The sequence below is a fragment of the Hemitrygon akajei genome, chromosome 23 (genome assembly GCF_048418815.1).
Source record: "Hemitrygon akajei chromosome 23, sHemAka1.3, whole genome shotgun sequence".
Taxonomy (NCBI): domain Eukaryota; kingdom Metazoa; phylum Chordata; class Chondrichthyes; order Myliobatiformes; family Dasyatidae; genus Hemitrygon; species Hemitrygon akajei.
In genome coordinates, this window is record NC_133146.1 from 45,206,846 (window position 1) to 45,225,895 (window position 19,050).

Consider the following 19,050-nt stretch of genomic DNA (forward strand, 5'->3'; position numbering starts at 1 on the left):
ACACCTCTGCTTTCTGAGGAGGCTAAAGAGAGCTGGACTTTTCACATCCATACTCAATGTCATTCTACAGATGCATGGTAGAGAACATCCTAACAGGCTGCATCACTGATTGGTACGGAAACTGCAGTGTGTGGACAGGAGAGCTCTACAACAAGTAGTCAAAACTCCCGCAGCGTATCAGTGGCACCAACCTACCCACCATTAAGGACACGCGTCGAGAAATGGGCCAGAAATGTCATAAAAGATCCCATCCATTCTGTTCATGGACTGTTTATCCCACTCCCATCAGGGAGGAGGCTAAATAGTATCCACGCCAGGATCACCAGAATCAAAAATAGTTACTTTCCCCAAGCAGTAAGGCTGATCAACACCTCCAGCACTACTTTGTATTTCCCATTAGTCACCTTAGGTACAGCCTAGTGTCACTTTATAGACATACAATTAAACTCTATATACAAAATCTATCTTATGTAGTTATATTTATTGTGTTTTTTGTGCTACATTGGATCTGGAGTAATTTCATTTTCCTCATAGTTGTGCACAGAAAACAACATCAAACAATCTTGAACGTTGAATCTTGAAATAAATGCATCACTTACAGCATTTCAGTTGGACAGAAATTGCTCATTTATATTGAAGCCATTATGTATCATCTTGAAACATGAATGATTATTTATAAATTAACAAGTAATTAAAACAAATTATACACATCAATTTTGTGTATGCTGCAAGATTTCTTACCCCTCTCTCCAGAAGCATATCTCGGAAGTGATTAATACGTTCTTCCAAGGGGACGACAGTTCTGTGTGGGGTATTTCCCAGGTTTTTCCCATCCATTTCTTCTTTTTCTGGATTAGCGATATCTGGCTCTTCAGTTCTTTAAAAAGATTCATAATATTGATTAAAATTCACAAATGGCTATATAATTTTATTTTTAGAAACAGTATTTTATTGAAACCATTCTACGTTTTTGAGAAGATGTGCTTATTTAGCAGCATTTCGCAAGCCGTTGTCTTATTTTGGGAAATCACAACTTGGTTCTTTCATGTTACACTAATTCACTGACATAGGATATCCAGAAACCAAGAGTATGAGCCAACACTGCCATTATCTTCTTTTTTATGGTAAAATAAACTTCTGAATTATATTTAAAAAAAGAACATGATCCACAAAAGCAAAAAAAAACAAAATTGCTCTGGAGCCTACAAGAATTAAAAGCTAATTTCCAACAAAAGCAAGTAACCCAGTAGGGCAAATAAGTTGCTTAAAACTGAAGCATAAAAATGTCACATGTAATGTTCTCATAGCCTTTACATTTGCTGCAAAGTAACATTCAAGAAGCAATCCAAAGTAATATAATGCTAATTGGCATGAGACGGGGTACCATGGACATGCGGATGCATCAGCTGTTCAACTACAAGGATTTGGAAAGGAATGCATATTGTGGCTACTAATTATAAAACTTTGAAGAATATTTCCAAGAGCTCTCAGCAGTTACAGGAGATCGGGATGAAAGTTCCTGCAGCTTGTCAGACACAATCAATCACTCCCACTGCCGCAATGCTATTTCAGCACTGACTTAAGTAGGTGCAAAATTCACCAGGCTTGTGAGTAAAAGCAATTCCGCATTTATATCCCCATAATTGGTAGTACCTTTTCCCATAAAAGTAGATAGACTGGACTCTACACATTGTCAACCGAACACACGCTTTTAAGAATAAAAATGAAATTTGAAACTGAGGAGGCAAGATGACAATATTCACTGCTATTTGGTTTCCTTTTACTTTAGCGGAGTTATTTATATTGGAGTCTTTTCAAAGATTTGTTTTAGAAAATATGGCCATTTCATTACAATATAAACTGCACAAAACTAAGTTTAGCACTAAAAGTGAATTTCCAGAATTGTGTTCACCAAAGCAGTATAAGTAACTGAAGTGTAAATATGTATATAAATCTAAATCAAACTAGTGTTGGCATACACTTATTGGAACATTTACAGTTCTTCAGTTACCTATATATTATGCATTAGTACATTTACAATATGAACATCAAGACAGCAGGCTTTTACAGTCATCAGCATTTTTATGCATTATTTATATCAGCAATGGTTTAAATTAACATCGTTTAAATTCATTATATTGCCACAAAACTTAGTCTTTTAATTAGATAGTGTTTATTATTGTATCCTCTTCCATCAAGGCTAACCAGAACATCAATGTGCCTTGTTTAATTTTCAGGTTCACCACATCGGCAACAGGACTGTAATTAACTTTCAGTGAAGAATTCCTATATTTTTATGCTTGAACTTTAAAATAGTTGATGGAAGTAACTTCATCTAATTCAAAATCTGACAAGAGGATGTTCTTGGATAAACGTATTTAGTCTGTGGACATTTCTGAAAGATAACTGTAATGACTGCAATGACTGCAAATTTAAGTGTTGTTAATATTTAACATATTTGCAGTTCCCTGACCTTCTTAACGCTTGAGTTTATATTAGGCAAATGTTCAAGTTTGCTAATTAACTGCTCAATCATCTGTTGTAATATTATGTAAAAGACATAAATGACTATTGCACTCAATGGGAATCTAAGTCAGCAAATGCTCTGCCCAATTAAAATAAAATTTTGGTTAAGGGTAATGTTATGACACTTATGACAATAAGTGTTTCATCTAAGAGTACAAAGTTAATGATTAACTTATTTTCATTTATCCTGATCAGCAAAAAGCTCACAGCATACCATTACATCTGCCTGTCAAAAGATATTCATCAATTTTAGATATTTTTGCAGGTTGGAGTTATTTTTCAAAAACTAACATGTAGATTATTCACAGGATGATGAACAGTTGTGATTGTCTGTTGTTCATTCTAACAAATTTCACCCCTCTTGTGTTTAATTGAAACATAAATGCAAAAATTCTAGACAAACAGTTAAAGGAAATGGTCATCTTATGCATTAATGATGTTCAATACATTTTATAAATTTGAAAGCTGATGTATATCTTAGTTGATCCATACACATGCCACTGTGTTGTCCTGATATCAGCGGAAAAGACATCAGTGCATTCACCCTTGCTTGAATAAGGCATAATTAATGAAACCCCAAGCCCAGTTTGAATAGAATCAAAAGGCAATGCACAGTGTTTAATTTGATTGTTTACATCTTGGGAAAGAAGATAGCTTTATATACCTTGAACTGTATTCAGTTTCCTTATTTCACAACAGCCACATTAGGACTACAAAAGGCAGCCAGAGTAAGGAATAAATGAATATACTCCTGAATTTATAATTGTTAAATGATAATTGCTTAAGAAATAAATATTTTAATCTGGAAAAATTTTTCATAAAAGTTAATTTAAATCTTTTGAAACAATTAATGACTAAAATGTTTTAGAATACAGTTAAATTTTGCAGAATTAGCAATAGTGTATATATTGATTTATGAAATATAAGAGATAAAAATATTTATCAAAGTCAAAAAAATAACTTTCATACTTGTTTCTCTTTGTTTTCATCAGGTGTTCTTCATTTGCCTCTTCTTGATTAGAAGTGCCATCTTTTGCTAATAATGTAAGACAAGTTAAATTACATACATTTGATAATGACAATGCTTAGTACTTATTTTTGATGGATAAGTGTAATAAATATACATTTGTAGAATACATAATTATTTAAAGACTTGAGAACTTTTGGCCCAGTATTTGCAGTCAAAACTGAGATGTCTGCATCAGCTAATTCCCTATGAAAGTATTTTACCTCTTTCATTTCCCTGGAGGGAACTTCATGAAAAAGAAACTGGCTTAGTTTCCCTGTGTTGGTAAGGTCTAACTTTGAGAAGAGGAAATAAATACCGAGTTACACAACATGAAAACAGGCCTTATGGCTAAATCCATTATTGCCAACCAAGAAATCTTCCTGATCAAAAGCCCCCTTTCTCCGACCTCACCAATTTAGATGAATGCATACTAAGTCAATACTAATTCAAGTGGATGGGGTGATAATGAAGGCATACACCAATGATACCTTCATCATGTATTGAGTATAAAAGTTGGTAAGTCATGTTGCAAATGTGCAAAACTTCGGTGAGACCACATTTGGAAGACTGCAAGCATTTCTGCTAGTTGCATTGCATTAAGGATGTGTAGGCTTTGAGAAGGGTGTGGAAAAGTTTCACTAGAATGTTGTACGGATTGAGTGTGTTCGCTATAAGGAGAGGTTGGACAAATTTGCATTGTTTTCTCCGGAGTGTCGTACGTTGAGTGAGTGGCTGGATAGAAGCATTTAAAGTTACAAAAGGCAGAGATAGGTTAAATGATCAGAGCCTTTTACCATTTTTCAGAGTGGAAATGTCAAATACCATATAGCGTAAGTTTAACGGGAGGAGGGAAATTTTGAAGGAGATGAGTGAGGCAAGTTTTTTTCTAGGGAGAGTGATAGGTGCCCAGAACGTGTTACCAGGGGAAGTAGTTGAAGTAGCTACAAGGGCAATGTTTAAAGGTCTCTTACTCACTGGAATTTAGAAGAATGTGGGGATCTCATTCAAATCTACTAACTGTTGAAAGGTCTTAGATAGGGTGGATGTGGAGAGGATGTTTCCTATGGTGCGGGTATCCAGAACTAGAGGGCACAGCCTCAAACTTGAGGGACAACCTCTTAGAACAGAGAAAAGGAGGAATTCCTTTAGCCAGAGAGTAGTGAATCTGGGGAATGCTCTGCCACAGCCTGCGGTGGAGGCCAAGTATGTGGGTATATTTAAAGCGGAAGTTGATAGTTTTCTGATCAATTCCTGATCAATTGGAGCATCAACGGATATGGCGAGTAGGCAGGTGTATGGAGTGAGTGGCAGGTGAGTGGGATCTGGGATCAGCCATGATGAAATGGTGCAGCAGGCTCGATGGACTGAATGGCCTAATTTAGCTTCTATGTCTTATGGTCTTAGACTCATGAACAGGTGAGGAATGCAGGGATATGTACTATGGCAGTCAGGTGGGGTTAGATAGATTGGCAACAAGGTCGGTGTAGTGTTCCTGTGCTGTACTGATTTATGTTCTATACTCTATACTAAAATGGCAAATAGGGTTATTTTTTTCACATGTACCAAAATAAAGCAAAAAATCTGTCTTGCATGCTATTCATGCAGATCAATTCACTCCAACAGTGCACTGACATAGTACAAAGTAAAACAATGTTGGAAATACCGATTTTTTAATGATAGAAAATTTCTAAGATTTGTACTTCTAAACATAAAGTCTTGTATTTTTCACACCCACAGGCAGTAAACAGTATATAAACTAACAGTTTACCACCTTTCTCAATTTTCATTCAGTACATATTAACACCTTACACACATAATGTAATTGTTTTAATTATACAGCCTAGTAACTAATTCATTCCTGTCCTATAAAAGTGAGGGATTTTTCAGAAGCTTCTTCTTGGCTTCTTCTTTAGTCCTTTGTCCCTCTTAGCATTGTGTCTCAGTTCTTTATTTAGTTTGCTTTACATTTGTATGTTGTTTGTACTCTAAAATTAACTGAAATCTTGGAATTAAGACTGCTCATTGTTCCTGACTCCTGGAAGAACCCTAAAGAACAGAAAGTTAAAGGAGACTTAGCAACAATAACAGAGTGCAAAGAGTGTTTCAGTTACAGAGAAAGTCCAGTGCAAGTAGACAAAATGGTCAAGGTCATAATGAGGAAGATGGCAAGGCCAAGAGTTCATCTTATTGTACTAGTTAATCGTTCAAAAAGCCTAATTTCAACAGCATAGAAACTGTCCTTGAAACTGGTGGTATGTGTCTTCAGGCTTATATATCCTTTGTCAAGTCAAGTCAAGTGACTTTTTACTGTCATTTCGACCATAACTGCTGGTACAATTCATAGTAAAAATGAGACAGCGTTTTTCAGGATCATGGTGCTACATGAAACAATACAAAAACTACACTGAACTATGTAAAACAACATAAAAACGACACTAGACTACAAACCTACACAGGACTGCATAAAGTGCACAAAACAGTGCAGGCATTACAATAAATAATAAACAAGACAATAGGCCAGTAAGTTGTCAGTCCAGGCTCTGGGTATTGAGGAGTCTGATAGCTTGGGGGAAGAAACTGTTACATAGTCTGGTCGTGACAGCCCGAATGCTTCGGTGCCTTTTCCCAGATGGCAGGAGGAAGAAGTGTTTGTGTGAGGGGTGCGTGGGGTCCTTCATAATGCTGTTTGCTTTGCAGATGCAGCGTGTGGTGTAAATGTTTGCAATGGCGGGAAGAGAGACTCTGATGATCTTCTCAGCTGACCTCACTATCTGCTGCAGGGTCTTGCGACCCGAGATGGTGCAATTTCCAAACCAGGCAATGATGCAGCTGCTCAGGATGCTCTCAATACAAACCCTGTAGAATGTGATGAGGATGGGGGGTGGGAGATGGACTTTCCTCAGCCTTCGCAGAAAGTAGAGACACTGCTGGTCTTTCTTTGCTATGGAGCTGGTGTTGAGGGACCAAGTGAGATTCTCCGCCAGGTGAACACCAAGAAATTTGGTACTTTTAAGTGTGGGTGGGGGTGGGGTATAGTGTGTCCACAGTAGGTGGGATCTTCGATTATGCTGGCTGTTTTACCAAGGCTATGCATAGTGTAGACAGAGGAAGGCAGCTGTCCATGATGTACTGATCTATGCCCATAATACACTACAGTTTCTTGCCATTGTGAGCAGAGCAGTTGCTATACCAAGCCATCATGCATCTGATGCTTCCTAAGGCACATTAATAAAAGATAGTGAGGATCAAAAGGGTTCAAGCTCAGTTCACATTCATACTCCTTGCTTTATCTAGTTGTCAGAGCTGGGAAGAAACTGTCAAGTTTTCCTGGCATTCAGAAACATTCATAAACTTTATTGTGAATATTAAAAATATGATCAGTTTAAAACTTCCAGGAATAAGTAAAATACTTAAAGCCATTTAAATTGTATTCAAAACAATTGTAAGAAAAACTGAAAACACTAACATTTACCATAGTCTTCAGCAGTTGTTCTTCTCCATCAAGATCAAGATAAAAATTCCCAGTGCTGGATCTAACATGACAGATCATTCAACTCTGCACCTTCCCCTACCCTTCCCCCTCCACCACCCCCAGCCATAACAACAGTACACCACTTTCAGATCTTTCTGTATTCCACAAGCTCAGAATTGTATATATAGTAACTCTGGGTGTGGATAATTATTTGCAGTTACTTTAATTGATTCTTCCCTTCAGAATCGGGTCTGTCATTTTCACTGTTGGTGTCTTGTCAAGGTAACTTAGTGATGTTTTTAAAATGGAATTAAAAAAAGAATGTACTGTACTGATTATACTTGGCCCACCCAGCTTACCTCCCCATAAGTGTAATATAGACATGTATTCCTTTCTTCACTTTTTCCGCAGCAGCATTTATTTATCCCTGTAGATCTGATCAAGCTGGAGACCTGTCTACTATTGTATTCCCATGATGGAGTGATCCACAACGAGCCCCAGGCACTTTGCCCACTCACAGCCCTTACAATTGACTTCTAAGACAGCTCAAATATTTTCAAAAAACTAGCATAGATCCACAAAAATGTCACCTAAAAAAGTAACAATGAAGTAAAATGCAAAACAGTGAACAAACCACTGATTTGCATTTACATTTTCCGTTAAGGTTGGCAATCCCTTTCAAATAAATGGGGTTGAGCTAGATGTCACTTGTCTCTTCAGCCCTCTAATGGAGTTTCAACCCAAGATCCTTGAAGAAGATACTGCAGAAGGTCGGTCAAGTGTAACAAAATCCTTTGATTTAGAATTATTTACATATGAAATCATGATCCAGTTTATTAGCTCATTTTCTAGCTATCACTGGATTCAACTACATCAGAAGATCGGAAGACTACGATGACTCCATCAATGTAGAATTGGGATCAGGTTTAGAAACAAGGGGTGAAGATGAGTTGTGAACATTGTTTTGGAGATCTAACCCAGTACCTACATTACACAAAAAATTAACTCCCTCCCTACCTCCTCTTCCAACTATTATCAGGTAGATGATAACATCTTCTGCAAAATATAATGGGGAGGTTATTGAAGAACCTTCATAATAACCTCAGAAACTCTAATCTGGAGCTCAGACTCATAAAGGGCTGCTCTTCACTTCTTGCTAAATCAAGAATTGATCAATTAAGTTCTGAACACTTTAATGAAGTTACTACAGTATTCATCATGCAGTATGGCACACCAATGCATTTACTTACTGTTTCTGGTTCTTACTCTGAATTATATTAATTTTTGCACTTAAGTTATACTTATATTTCCATTTTAACTTACATCCAAAAATTGCACAAGGAATATTCTTGTCTTTCTAGGCATTTCAACCATAAGTGTAAGCCTAATACATAGTGAAAACAAACTGGAGTTGAGAGGATCAAACCATCCCTCGGGAGGAATTTTTACCCTTAAATACCCTGCCTCTAGGCTGCTGCACACAGAGAAAAGTGATGCAAATACAACTGAGCAGCCACATAAACTTCATATCAGCTCAACATATCCAACTTACTATTCTTTGTGCCAATGATGTAATTGAGTGCTTTGTCAGATTAGTGGCCTAACAGTTAAATCATCCCCAAGGAAATGTGAATATCATAGTAATTATCTTACCCCTTCTAAATTTTATAGTCCTGTTGCCTTTTTGTCATAGGTTTTCACAATATCCTCCAAGAGAACTACAAAATCATCACTGGCTTTGGAGGCTTACATGCTTCAATGACCCAGAGAACTATGTTGGCTGGAGTCAGGGCTTTTTGCTTTAGCTCTTGTCGGGCCACCCCTGCTAAACAGGATAACAGGTAGAGGCCAGACTAAGAGTGGTCCTGCAGTCAGGGCTACCAACCCTGACTAATTAAACAAAATTGTTATGGAAGTAGCAATGAAGAATCCTTCAGTAGCTGAGTGGTCATGGACAGTCAAAGGAGGAGGACCTTCATTGCTGCTCTAAGTGCCAGTGGCAGTAAGTAAGTTTCACAGTATATTTATTTCTTTAAATTCATGGTTCTTTGTTTTTGCTTTCACTGATAAAAGATTTAATCTCTTTGGTTTCTTTGCATCAATGATCAGGATAACATATGAGACTATCATAGATGCTCCCTTTGTTCATTACTCCTTATACTGAGACAATTTGCTCAGTGATTGATTGATTATCATGTACAGATGGCACTATCGCTGATTATTCTTATTCACTTGTAATATTTATCTGCCTCAACATCATTCCGTATTATTACAATTTTTATTTAATATGAAATGTCATTTTGAATCCTTCTGCAAACTTGTTATGTTGCTTTAGATACCCCAGAAAGTTATCACTTATGCTTGCATGTCTTGCCTTCCCTCATGCCTTGTAGCAATCTGCAGAGTTATTTTTAGTGCTTCCATTATTTATAAATAATTTGAATAGCAGAAGTCCCGAGAAAATACCTCAGGGATGCCTTCTTGTTAAACCTGTCCGATTAAAATGACTACCAGTGATCAATGACTTTGTATCTTATTACTTAGGCAATTTACTATCCAATTTACCACTTTGTCTTTTATCTGAGAAACTATTACTTGAGCCAGAAGTCTCTTGACAGAGTCTTTATCAAATGTTTTCTAAATGTTAGAATCCATAAGTTTCACCGCATAATCCTTTTTTTTTAACAAATTTGGTTATGGAATGAAAAGAACTAAGTATATTAGCTTTACTAAATAGAAACAGTAATGATTTATTTTCTTCACAATTCAGGCTCAATCTGCTTCCTCTGACTCAACTGTTTTCTAACTATGGGCATTAAACTAATAGATTTTTAACTACTTCAGACTGTGATTCATCCCTTCTCATTTTTAGACATTGCTATTTTGAATTGTCTAATACTTTCTGCAATCAAACCTTATTCTTCCTATTTTTTCCTGCCAAAGGAGTATTGGATTCAATCAGTTTTGTTTGGATCCACATTTATATTCTACCGGCAAGCAGGTGCAGGCAAAGGGCAGGGCATTCAGTTAGTAATGCCACATCCCTAGGCTAAGAATGGGGTGGTAAAATTTCAGAACAGAAATCCAGTGATCATTATTCACTTTTTCTTCAGCCAGAAACTAGCAATTTTTATGCCCCTACTTCCCCATCTGTCTCCTTTGGTTGCCTATGTTTCATGTTCAGTTCATGTTACCTCACTTGTACCTGCTTAAGTGAACGCCTCTGTGCAGCTGACTGCAAAGAAAGCGAATGCTGGGATGGATTAGTCATTACAAGAGAATGATGGAACTGCAAGGTCTCGTTCATTAGTAATCTCCTCTGCTGCACACTGGCTTGCAAGAGTAAGGAAATCATATTCTTTTTGAAGTACTTGAATAGCCTTCAATTTTAACCAGCTTCTAATAGATTTTGTTTCTGAGGGAACTGGTGAAGTCAGTCAATACTGAGTAGAATCATTAGAATAAAAAGGAAGGTTTCCCTGCTGATCCAGTGAAATCACAGACAGACCTTCACCGTGATGCCAATTAACAAGGCAGGGATAAATATATGGCATTGAGTCTTTTTCATGGGGTTTCAACTTGCCATATTCTCTACCATAACCAGATTTTCTCTAGGAATGTATAATGTCTTCTCCTGTAGGATTGATTAATGCTTTAAATTTTAAATTTTTCTCTATTTCCTCATCGAATAGAGAAAAGCCATTTTAACTCTCTCTCTCTCTCTTTCTCTGAACTTCCTATTGTTAGTCTTTTACATTGTTTTAAAAAAGCCCACATAAGGTTGAAAATAACACTTCGTTGAGCACCTCTGCTCCATCTGCCACAAGCGAAATTTCCTGGTGGCCAAACATTTCAATTCCCAGTCCTACACGTAGGTTCAGGGCCTCCTCTTGTGCCAAGAGACACCACTCTCAGGGTGGAGGAGCAACACATTATATTCTGTCTGGGTAGCCTCCAACCTGATGGCATGAAAATCGATTTCCCCTTCAGGTAAAAAAAAACTACCCCTCCTTCCTTTATTCCCCACTCTAATCTTTTACCTCTTCTCACCCGCCTATCACTTCCCCGGGTCCCCTTCTCCTTCCCTTTCTCCTCTGGTCCACTCTCTTCTTCTATCAGATTCCCTCTTCTCCAGCCCTTGACCGTTCCCACCCACCTGGATTCACCTATCACCTTCCATCTAGCATCCTTCCCCTCCCCCACCCTTTTTAATCTGTTGTCTTCCCCTTTCCTTCCCAAAGAAGGGTCTCGGTCTGAAACGTTGACTATTTATCCATTTCCATAGATGCCGCCTGACCTGCAGAGTTCCTCCAGCATTTTGTCTGTGTGTTGCTTTGAATTTCCAGCATCTGAAGACATTCATGTGTTTATAATTTTCCAAATAGGCAGGTGAAAGCCCTTGGGTCTTAACAATAAACTTAACAATTTCAAATGTCCAGCACTCTGAGCTTGCATCACCTCTAGCCAGCTCTGATAAAACACCATCAACTGTAACATTAAATCCTTCCAGAAATGTATGGTAACCAACTGTGCACTTCCAGTAATCTCTTTTGTTTCAGATTTGCAGCAACTGCCGTGTTTAATGCCTCATATTTCTGTATTTTAGTTTGCCTTTCCTCTGCCCTCATTCTCAAGATAGTTCAACTCCAGTTAATAAGTCTTCACTTTCTTCTTAGTTGGCATCTGTAGCATTCAGTTTCTCTTTATCTCTATTCTATTGCCAACACTCCCTTTGTTTTCTCCACTCCTCCCATATCCTTGCCACTTTTAAGCAATTTTCAGTTCTGAATTAAGATATTATTAACTGAAATGTAAGCTTTGTTTCTTACTCTAAAGATGCTGCCAAACTAGCTGAGTATTCCCACCATGTTATGTTTTATTTTATGGAACAGATCTGTTTCATAAGAATAAAGGAAAAAGTACCTAGGATTCAGATCTGCCAAGGTTCATTAAGATCCTCCCTAAAAAAACAAAGCTTATCTACAGTTCCAGAAAATAGCAATGCTATTAAGAATGCCCCTGGTGCTGGCAAGAATACCTCAGGGTTGTACTTCCCTAAATACACTGACTTCCCTTTCTATCATTCTTGCAGCTCTAATGACCTCCTTGCTGTCTTTCTTACCATTTCACCAACACCCCCCCCCCCCCCACCAAAATGATTAACCATGCAACTATGTCAGCCAAACCCCAGCCTTTCTTAAGCTTTCCTGTGTCCTTTTAGCAGACCAATTCTGTAAATGTGCAGGGTCTTTTAGCATAGATATTGCATGCTTGCACACCCTTACCGATCAATCTTCTGAGCTCCCAGGTGGCCTTACACTGACATTAATTAGATTATCTGACAAGAAAGTTTCTGATAGGATCAGCATACCATGAATTTTGGACCAAAGGTTTATTCCATTAAAAGTATACAGTACAACCATATCTAAGTGTTCCAGCAATAAAAAAATTCCTGAATAACAAAATCCCTGATGAAAAACAAATTCCCAAAGGGAGAATGTGAGCTTGTGATATCTTAAAAGAATCCTGCTAAGGAAGTAATGGGGGAAAAAAATCTTCCTCCTGGTGTTAACTGACCTTGAATGTTCTTGAGTACAAAATCCTAAGACTAATAGGTACTTTTTTATTCTAATTCATAGTTGATTATTCTTTTTCATGCTCTACTCTGCTTACCTCTGCTCAATGTCTATCCTTATGGGTACACTTCAAGTAAAGAGGCCACTGTACTCGTTTGTAGTGTGATATCATGCCCCTCATAGAACTGTGGTGGTGCTTATCTCAGGAGTTGCAGGCTCTAGATGAAGTCACTTGAAAGGGACTGTACTACCATTGTGGATGCTTGGACAACTTGGTCCGATATCCGAGTACTTTCCGAAGGAACCAGCCAGGGAAGCTGGTAGGGGGGATCATATAAATTATAAAAACAGAGTTGAATGAAAGAAGAATTTTAGGTGCATCACTTGTGCGAAATCATGGGCCTGATTTCTGAATGATTAGAGGCTGGATAAAATGGATTGTATCTGCCCTAACCTTTAATCCCTGAGAGATATCATTCTTTGGGTAGCTTCCTATTAATCTCTCAAAATTGGTCTTCAAGATTTAAATGCCTGAGGTCAGAATTTCCAGTTTGTCTGTACAATCTAGACTGGATGTCACTGCCATCTGGAAATCGATGACTTTTCATCAATACCTATCAGACTGCTGCTACTCGTCATTCTTCTGACACTGAGCGTAGTGGATGAGAAACCAGCACACATATAAAGAGTAGCAGGAAAAGCAGGAGAGTTTGCCTGCCCGGTTAAGTCACTTTGTCACAAAGGCATAATAGGATTTAAGGTGATGGCAGTCATTTCTCTCTATATATTGTATGTTCAAAGAAGCTACAGCTTATCCATTGGTAACACCTCTGTAGTTGCATGTTCACCTCCCTCATGTGTGTTGTGCAGAATAGCCAACAAAGAAATAGGTTGGCAATATTGCAGGTTAGAAATGGCAGATGAAGGTCTCATCACAAATACTGTCTAGAAACTAGGATTAAAATAAAGGGTTGGCCTTTCTTAACAAAGATAAGAAGGAATTTCTTCACTTAAGGGTTATTACCTCTTTGGAATTACCTCTCCTTAGGATGGTAGTGGGAACACAGTTGCTGCGTTTATTTAAAAGAGAGAGATTTTTATACAGAGACAGACTAAAGGGAGGGGGAGTTAGTGCAGGAAAGGGATGCTGAGGAGAAAGATCAGCCATCATCTTATTAAATGCTGGAACTAGCACAAAGCACAGATTGCCCTTCTGTTGCTCCTATTTCTTGTTTTCAACCTAAAATTAGCTAATTGAATTTTAAGAAATCCTATTCAAGATAAGATCCATCACATATTGAAATAACTGGGCAAGGAGTTAAAAAAAGGTTGGAATAGCCATTTATCATACAAGAGATAGTGCAATAAATACTACTGGTGAGAACTTAGGGTTTCGTTAGCAATCTTTGTAGCTTAAAGAAAAAAAGCCACAGTTTTTAGACTTACACCTAGGACTGACAAAAGACCATAAAACCATAAGCCATTGGAGCAGAATTAGGCCATTTGGCCCATCAAGTCTGCTTCACCATTTCATCATGGCTGATACATTTTTTATCTTCTCAGCTCCAATCTCCTGCCTTCTCCTTGTATCCCTTGAAGCCTTGACCAATCAAGAATCTGTTAACCTCTGCCTTAAATATGCATATAGACTTGGATTCCACAGCCACCTTTGGCAATGAATTCCACAGATTCACCACTCTCTGGCCAAAGAAATTCCTCCTCATCTCTGTTTTAAAAGGATGTCCTTCTGTTCTGAGGCTGTGCCCTCCGATCTTAGACTCTCCCACCCTAGGAAACATCTTCTCCACATTCAGTCTATCAAGGCCTTTCGCCATTCAATAGGTTTCAATGAGGTTATGGTTCATTCTTGTGAATTACGGTGAATACAAGCCCAGAGCCATCAAACGCTCTTCATGCCACAAGCCATTCAATGCTGGAATCACTTTCATGAGCCTCCTTTGAACCATCTCCAATTTCAGCACATCCTTTCTAAGATAAGGGGCCTGAAACAGCTCACAATACTCCAAATGAGGCCTCACAAATGTTTTTTAAAGTCTCAACATTACCTCCTTGCTTTTATATTCCAGTCCTCTTGAAATTAATGCCCCTTTGCACCTCAGTTTTTTGTATTTTCTCTCCATTTAGAAAATAGTCAACCCTTTCAGTTCTTCTCCAAACTGCATGGCCATATACTTCCCAACACTGTATTCCAACTGCCACATCTTTGCCAATTCTCCTAATCTGTCTAAGTCCTTCAGTAGCCTCTCTACTTCCTCAAAACTACCTGCCCCTCCACCTATCTTCGTATCACCTGAAAACTTTGCAACAATACCATCAATTCGATCATCCAAAAGAATCGGACCCAACTCGGACGCCTGTGGAGCACCGCTAGTCACTGGCAGCCAACCAGAGAAAGGTTCCCTTTATTCCTGCTCTTTGCCTCCTGCCAATCAGCCACTGCTTTATCCATGCTAGAATCTTCCCTGTAATACCATGGGCTTGTAATTGTTTAAGCAGCCTCAAGTGTGGAACCTTGTCAAAAGCCTTTGAAAATCCAAATACACAACATCAATCAATTCTCCTTTGTCTATCCTGATTGTAATTTCTTCAAAGAATTCCAAGAGATTTGTCAGGCAAGATTTTCCCTTAAGGAACCCAAGCTGAATACAGTCTATTTTATCATGTATCTCCAAGCATCCCCAAAACCACATCCAACTGAAGCATTATCCCAACACTGAAGTCACTAACTGGCCTATCATCTCCTTTCTTCTGCCCCTCTCTCTTTTTTCTTTCAATGGGGAGACCTTTGCAATTTTCCAATCTTCCTTAACCATTTCAGAGTCTAGTGATTCTTGAAAAACCATTACTAATGCCTTCACAATCTCTTCAACCACATCATTCAGAACTCTGGGGTGTACATCATCTGGTCCAGGTGACCTATCTACCTTCAGACCTTTCAGGTTTCCAAGAACCTTCTTTCTAGTAATGGTAATGTCACACACTTCATGACCCCTGACACTTGGAACTTCCATCATACTGCTTATGTCTTCCACAATGAAAACTGATGCAAAATACTTATTCAGTTCATCTGCCATTTCCTTATCCTCCCATTATTACCTCTCCAGCATAATTTTCCATCAGTCCGAAATCCACTCTTGCCTCTCTTTTACATTTTACGCATCTGAGCAAACTTTTGGTAATCTCTTTAATATTATTGGCTAGTTTACTTTCATATTCTATTTCTACCTTCTTAATGATTTTTTAGTTGCCTTCTGATGGTACCAGAAAGCTTCCCAATCCTCTAACTTCCCACTAATTGTTGCTCTATTGTATTCCCTCTCTTTGGCTTTTATGTTGGTTTTGATTTCCCATGTTAGCCATGATGTGTCATCTTGCCTTTAGAAAACTTCTTCTCTTTAGGATGTATTTATCCTGTGCCTTCTGAATTATTTTTGGAAATGCCAGCCATTGCTGCTCTGCTGTCATCCCTGCCGGTGTTCATTTCCAATCAATTCTGGCCAACTCCTCTCTCGTGCCTCTTTAATTCCCTTTACTCCACTGTAATAATAACATATCTAACATTAACTTCCCCTTATCAGATTTCAGGGTGAACTCAATCATATTATGATCAGTTTCCCTAAGGGATCTTTTACCTTAAGCTCTCTAATTAATTCTGAATCATTGCACAGCACCCAATCCAGAGTAACTATTCTCCTAGTGGGCTCAACCACAAGCTGCTCTAAAAAGCCATCTCATAGACATTCCAGAAATTCCCACTCTTGGAATCCAGCACCAACCTGATTTTCCCAATCTACCTGCATATTGAAATCCCAAATGACTATTGTAACATTGCCCTTTTGACATGCATTTTCTATTTCCTGTCGTAATTTGTAGACCACATCCTTACTACTGTTTGGGTGTCTATATATAACTATCATAAGGGTCTTTTTATCCTTGCTGTTCCTTTGCTCTGTCCACAATGATACAACATCTTCCAATACTACATCACCTCATTTTAATGATTTGATTTCATTTTTTTCCCAACAGAGCAATACCACCCCCTTCCTGCCTGTCCTTTTGCTACAATGTGCATCCTTGGACATTAAGCGTCCGGCTGTAGTTGCGTGAATGAATCACTGGAGTAAAGCACTGATAGATACAAAGCAGCTTCTTTATTCGACAACACAAGGTACAGCAGGCATCATATGGAGACGCTTTTGGTCAAAGGTCTGGCTGGCTCAATGTGGGGCCCAATATTTTATGTGGCCAATTCCATATTGACAATGTATGGGCAATGTTTTCTTTGAAACTACACACAAACTTACATCTCCCAATTAGCACCCATACCGTAGGCATCCAAATGAATTTTGCTCAGCATTGTGGGCTCTGGGATTCACAGCTTTCAGGAACCCATTGTTCAGAGCTGCACTCCAAATTAAATCCGCAATATATATTCAGATGTGAAGATTGGTAGTCAAAGTCATTTGCTAAATGTAAAGGTACTGAATCCAAAAATTGTACTAATACCAGCTGTAATCTTTCAGCCTACAACATCATACGTGCCAATCTCTAACTGTGCTACAAGTTCATCTACCTCATTCCGTATACTGTGTGCCATCAAAGGATAAAGTCAGTGATTACAATTTCACCCTAAAATGTACATTATGAAATACTTTAAAATCTGAGCAATTGAAGAATAAAACCTGACAATGTTTTAAGAGGTGTCTCCTCCAGCAAACCATCTTGGTAGAATACACCCTGCCAGACAACAAATGTGAAATAATGGTGTTCCAGGGCTAGGTGAAGTGCATCTACTGTTCCTGTCCCAGTTAATGAACAGACAGACAGACAGAGAGAAGGGCAGTGAGAGGGGATAGACAGCGACAGGGAGGGAGGGTTTAGCGATAGTGGGAGAGAGAAGGGGGGAGAGGGGGAGAGAGAAAGGGGGAGAGTGGGAGGTGGAGAGAGGGGGAAGAGACAGAGGGAGAGAGAGGGGGGAGAGGGGAGAGGGGGGGGAGAGAGAGGGGGGAGAGAGAGGGGGAGAGAGGGGAGTGGGAGAGAGAGAGAGAGAAGGGCAGTGAGAGGGGATAGACAGTGACAGGGAGGGAGGGGTTAGCGATAGTGGGAGAGGGGGAGGGGGAGAGTGAGAGGGGGAGAGTGAGAGGGGGAGAGAGAGGGGGAGAGAGAGGAGGGGAGAGAGGAGGGGAGAGAGGGAGAGAGAGGAGGAGAGAGAGAGGGAGAGAGAGGGGCAGAGCGAGAGGGGGAGAGAGAGAGAGGGGAGAGAGGGGGGAGTGAGAGGGGGGAGAGAGAGAGGGGGAGTGAGGGGGGAGAGAGGGAGGGGAGAGAGAGAGAGATAATGAAGATGAAGGAAAATTGGCTTTTTGCCCTGTTCAGCAGAGAAGGCAAGTGAATAGAACTAAAGACTTATTGAATTATTCGTGTGTGTATGAGAGAGAGGGAGGAACCTAGTGCTTTAGCTGTCTAAGTATAATTACTTAGTAACTTGTAATCATCAGTTCTCAGCAAACGATTTATAATTTCTCAACCTGTTGGGTAATCTGTGATTGTTTTAAAATGTTAAAATGTCACAATCAGCAGCTTAAATGCATTCATGTGCTGCAGAAATCAGCATGAGGTACAAGGAGTAAGATTTTTGACAGACCCCATTAAGGATAGATGGTCCAAGGAATGTACAGATTTTCTATCATCAGTATAAACGTTTTTAATGACTATATTATTAAATAAGTGATCTTTACAGTGGACTTGAGTGTACTCAGGGAGGTAAGTACTTACTACTACCAACTCTTCTACCAGATTTTATAACTCATGAACTGGCTCATCTTTCAACTCTAATGTAGAAACAGGTTAGTAACTTGCAGATCTTATTGTGAGAAGCAGAAACAGCTAACTTCTGAGAAATTATTGTATTCGGACTCTGACATAGTCCCATTTATTTATTGATTGATTGATTGATTGATTGAGGGAATAGGACCTTCTGGCCCTTCGAGCTGTGCCACCCCTCAAACCCCTGATTTAATCCGAGCCTAATCACAGGGCAACTTACAATGACCAATTAACCTACCAACTGCTTCTTCTTTAGACTCTAGGAGGAAACCCACACGGTCACAGGGAGAACGCATAAACTCTTTACAGGCAGCAGTGGGAATTGAACCTGGGTCGCCTGTGCCATATAGCATTGAAAAGTACTACACTACCATGCCATGTGGTATTTATGTATAATACCATCACGTTTGTGAGATAGAGAGACTAAGAAAGCAGTTAAAGTTGCACAAGAAACTCAGTAATGTGACAATTCTTATCTTTCCTTGATAATTTACAGAGCAACACTTAGGAGTGTCTTCAATAAAATCCAAGCTGAGCTACCACTGGCATTTTGCTCAGGAGGATCTATTCTGTGCTCTCACCACAAAAATGAACCCATGGTTGACTTAACATATTAAAATCAC

At 38.9% G+C, this 19,050-nt stretch overlaps 1 protein-coding gene across 1 annotated transcript in view; it reads right to left on the minus strand.

Annotated features, from left to right (window-relative positions):
- tcerg1l (transcription elongation regulator 1 like) overlaps positions 1-19,050 on the minus strand; it is a 589,782-nt gene that overhangs the window by 127,170 nt on the left and 443,562 nt on the right. Inside the window, exons 9-10 of the mRNA XM_073027558.1 lie at positions 3,496-3,562; positions 742-877 (exon numbers count right to left, since the gene is read on the minus strand). Coding sequence (XP_072883659.1) covers positions 742-877; positions 3,496-3,562 — 203 coding nt within the window. The remainder of the gene's footprint in view (positions 1-741; positions 878-3,495; positions 3,563-19,050) is intronic.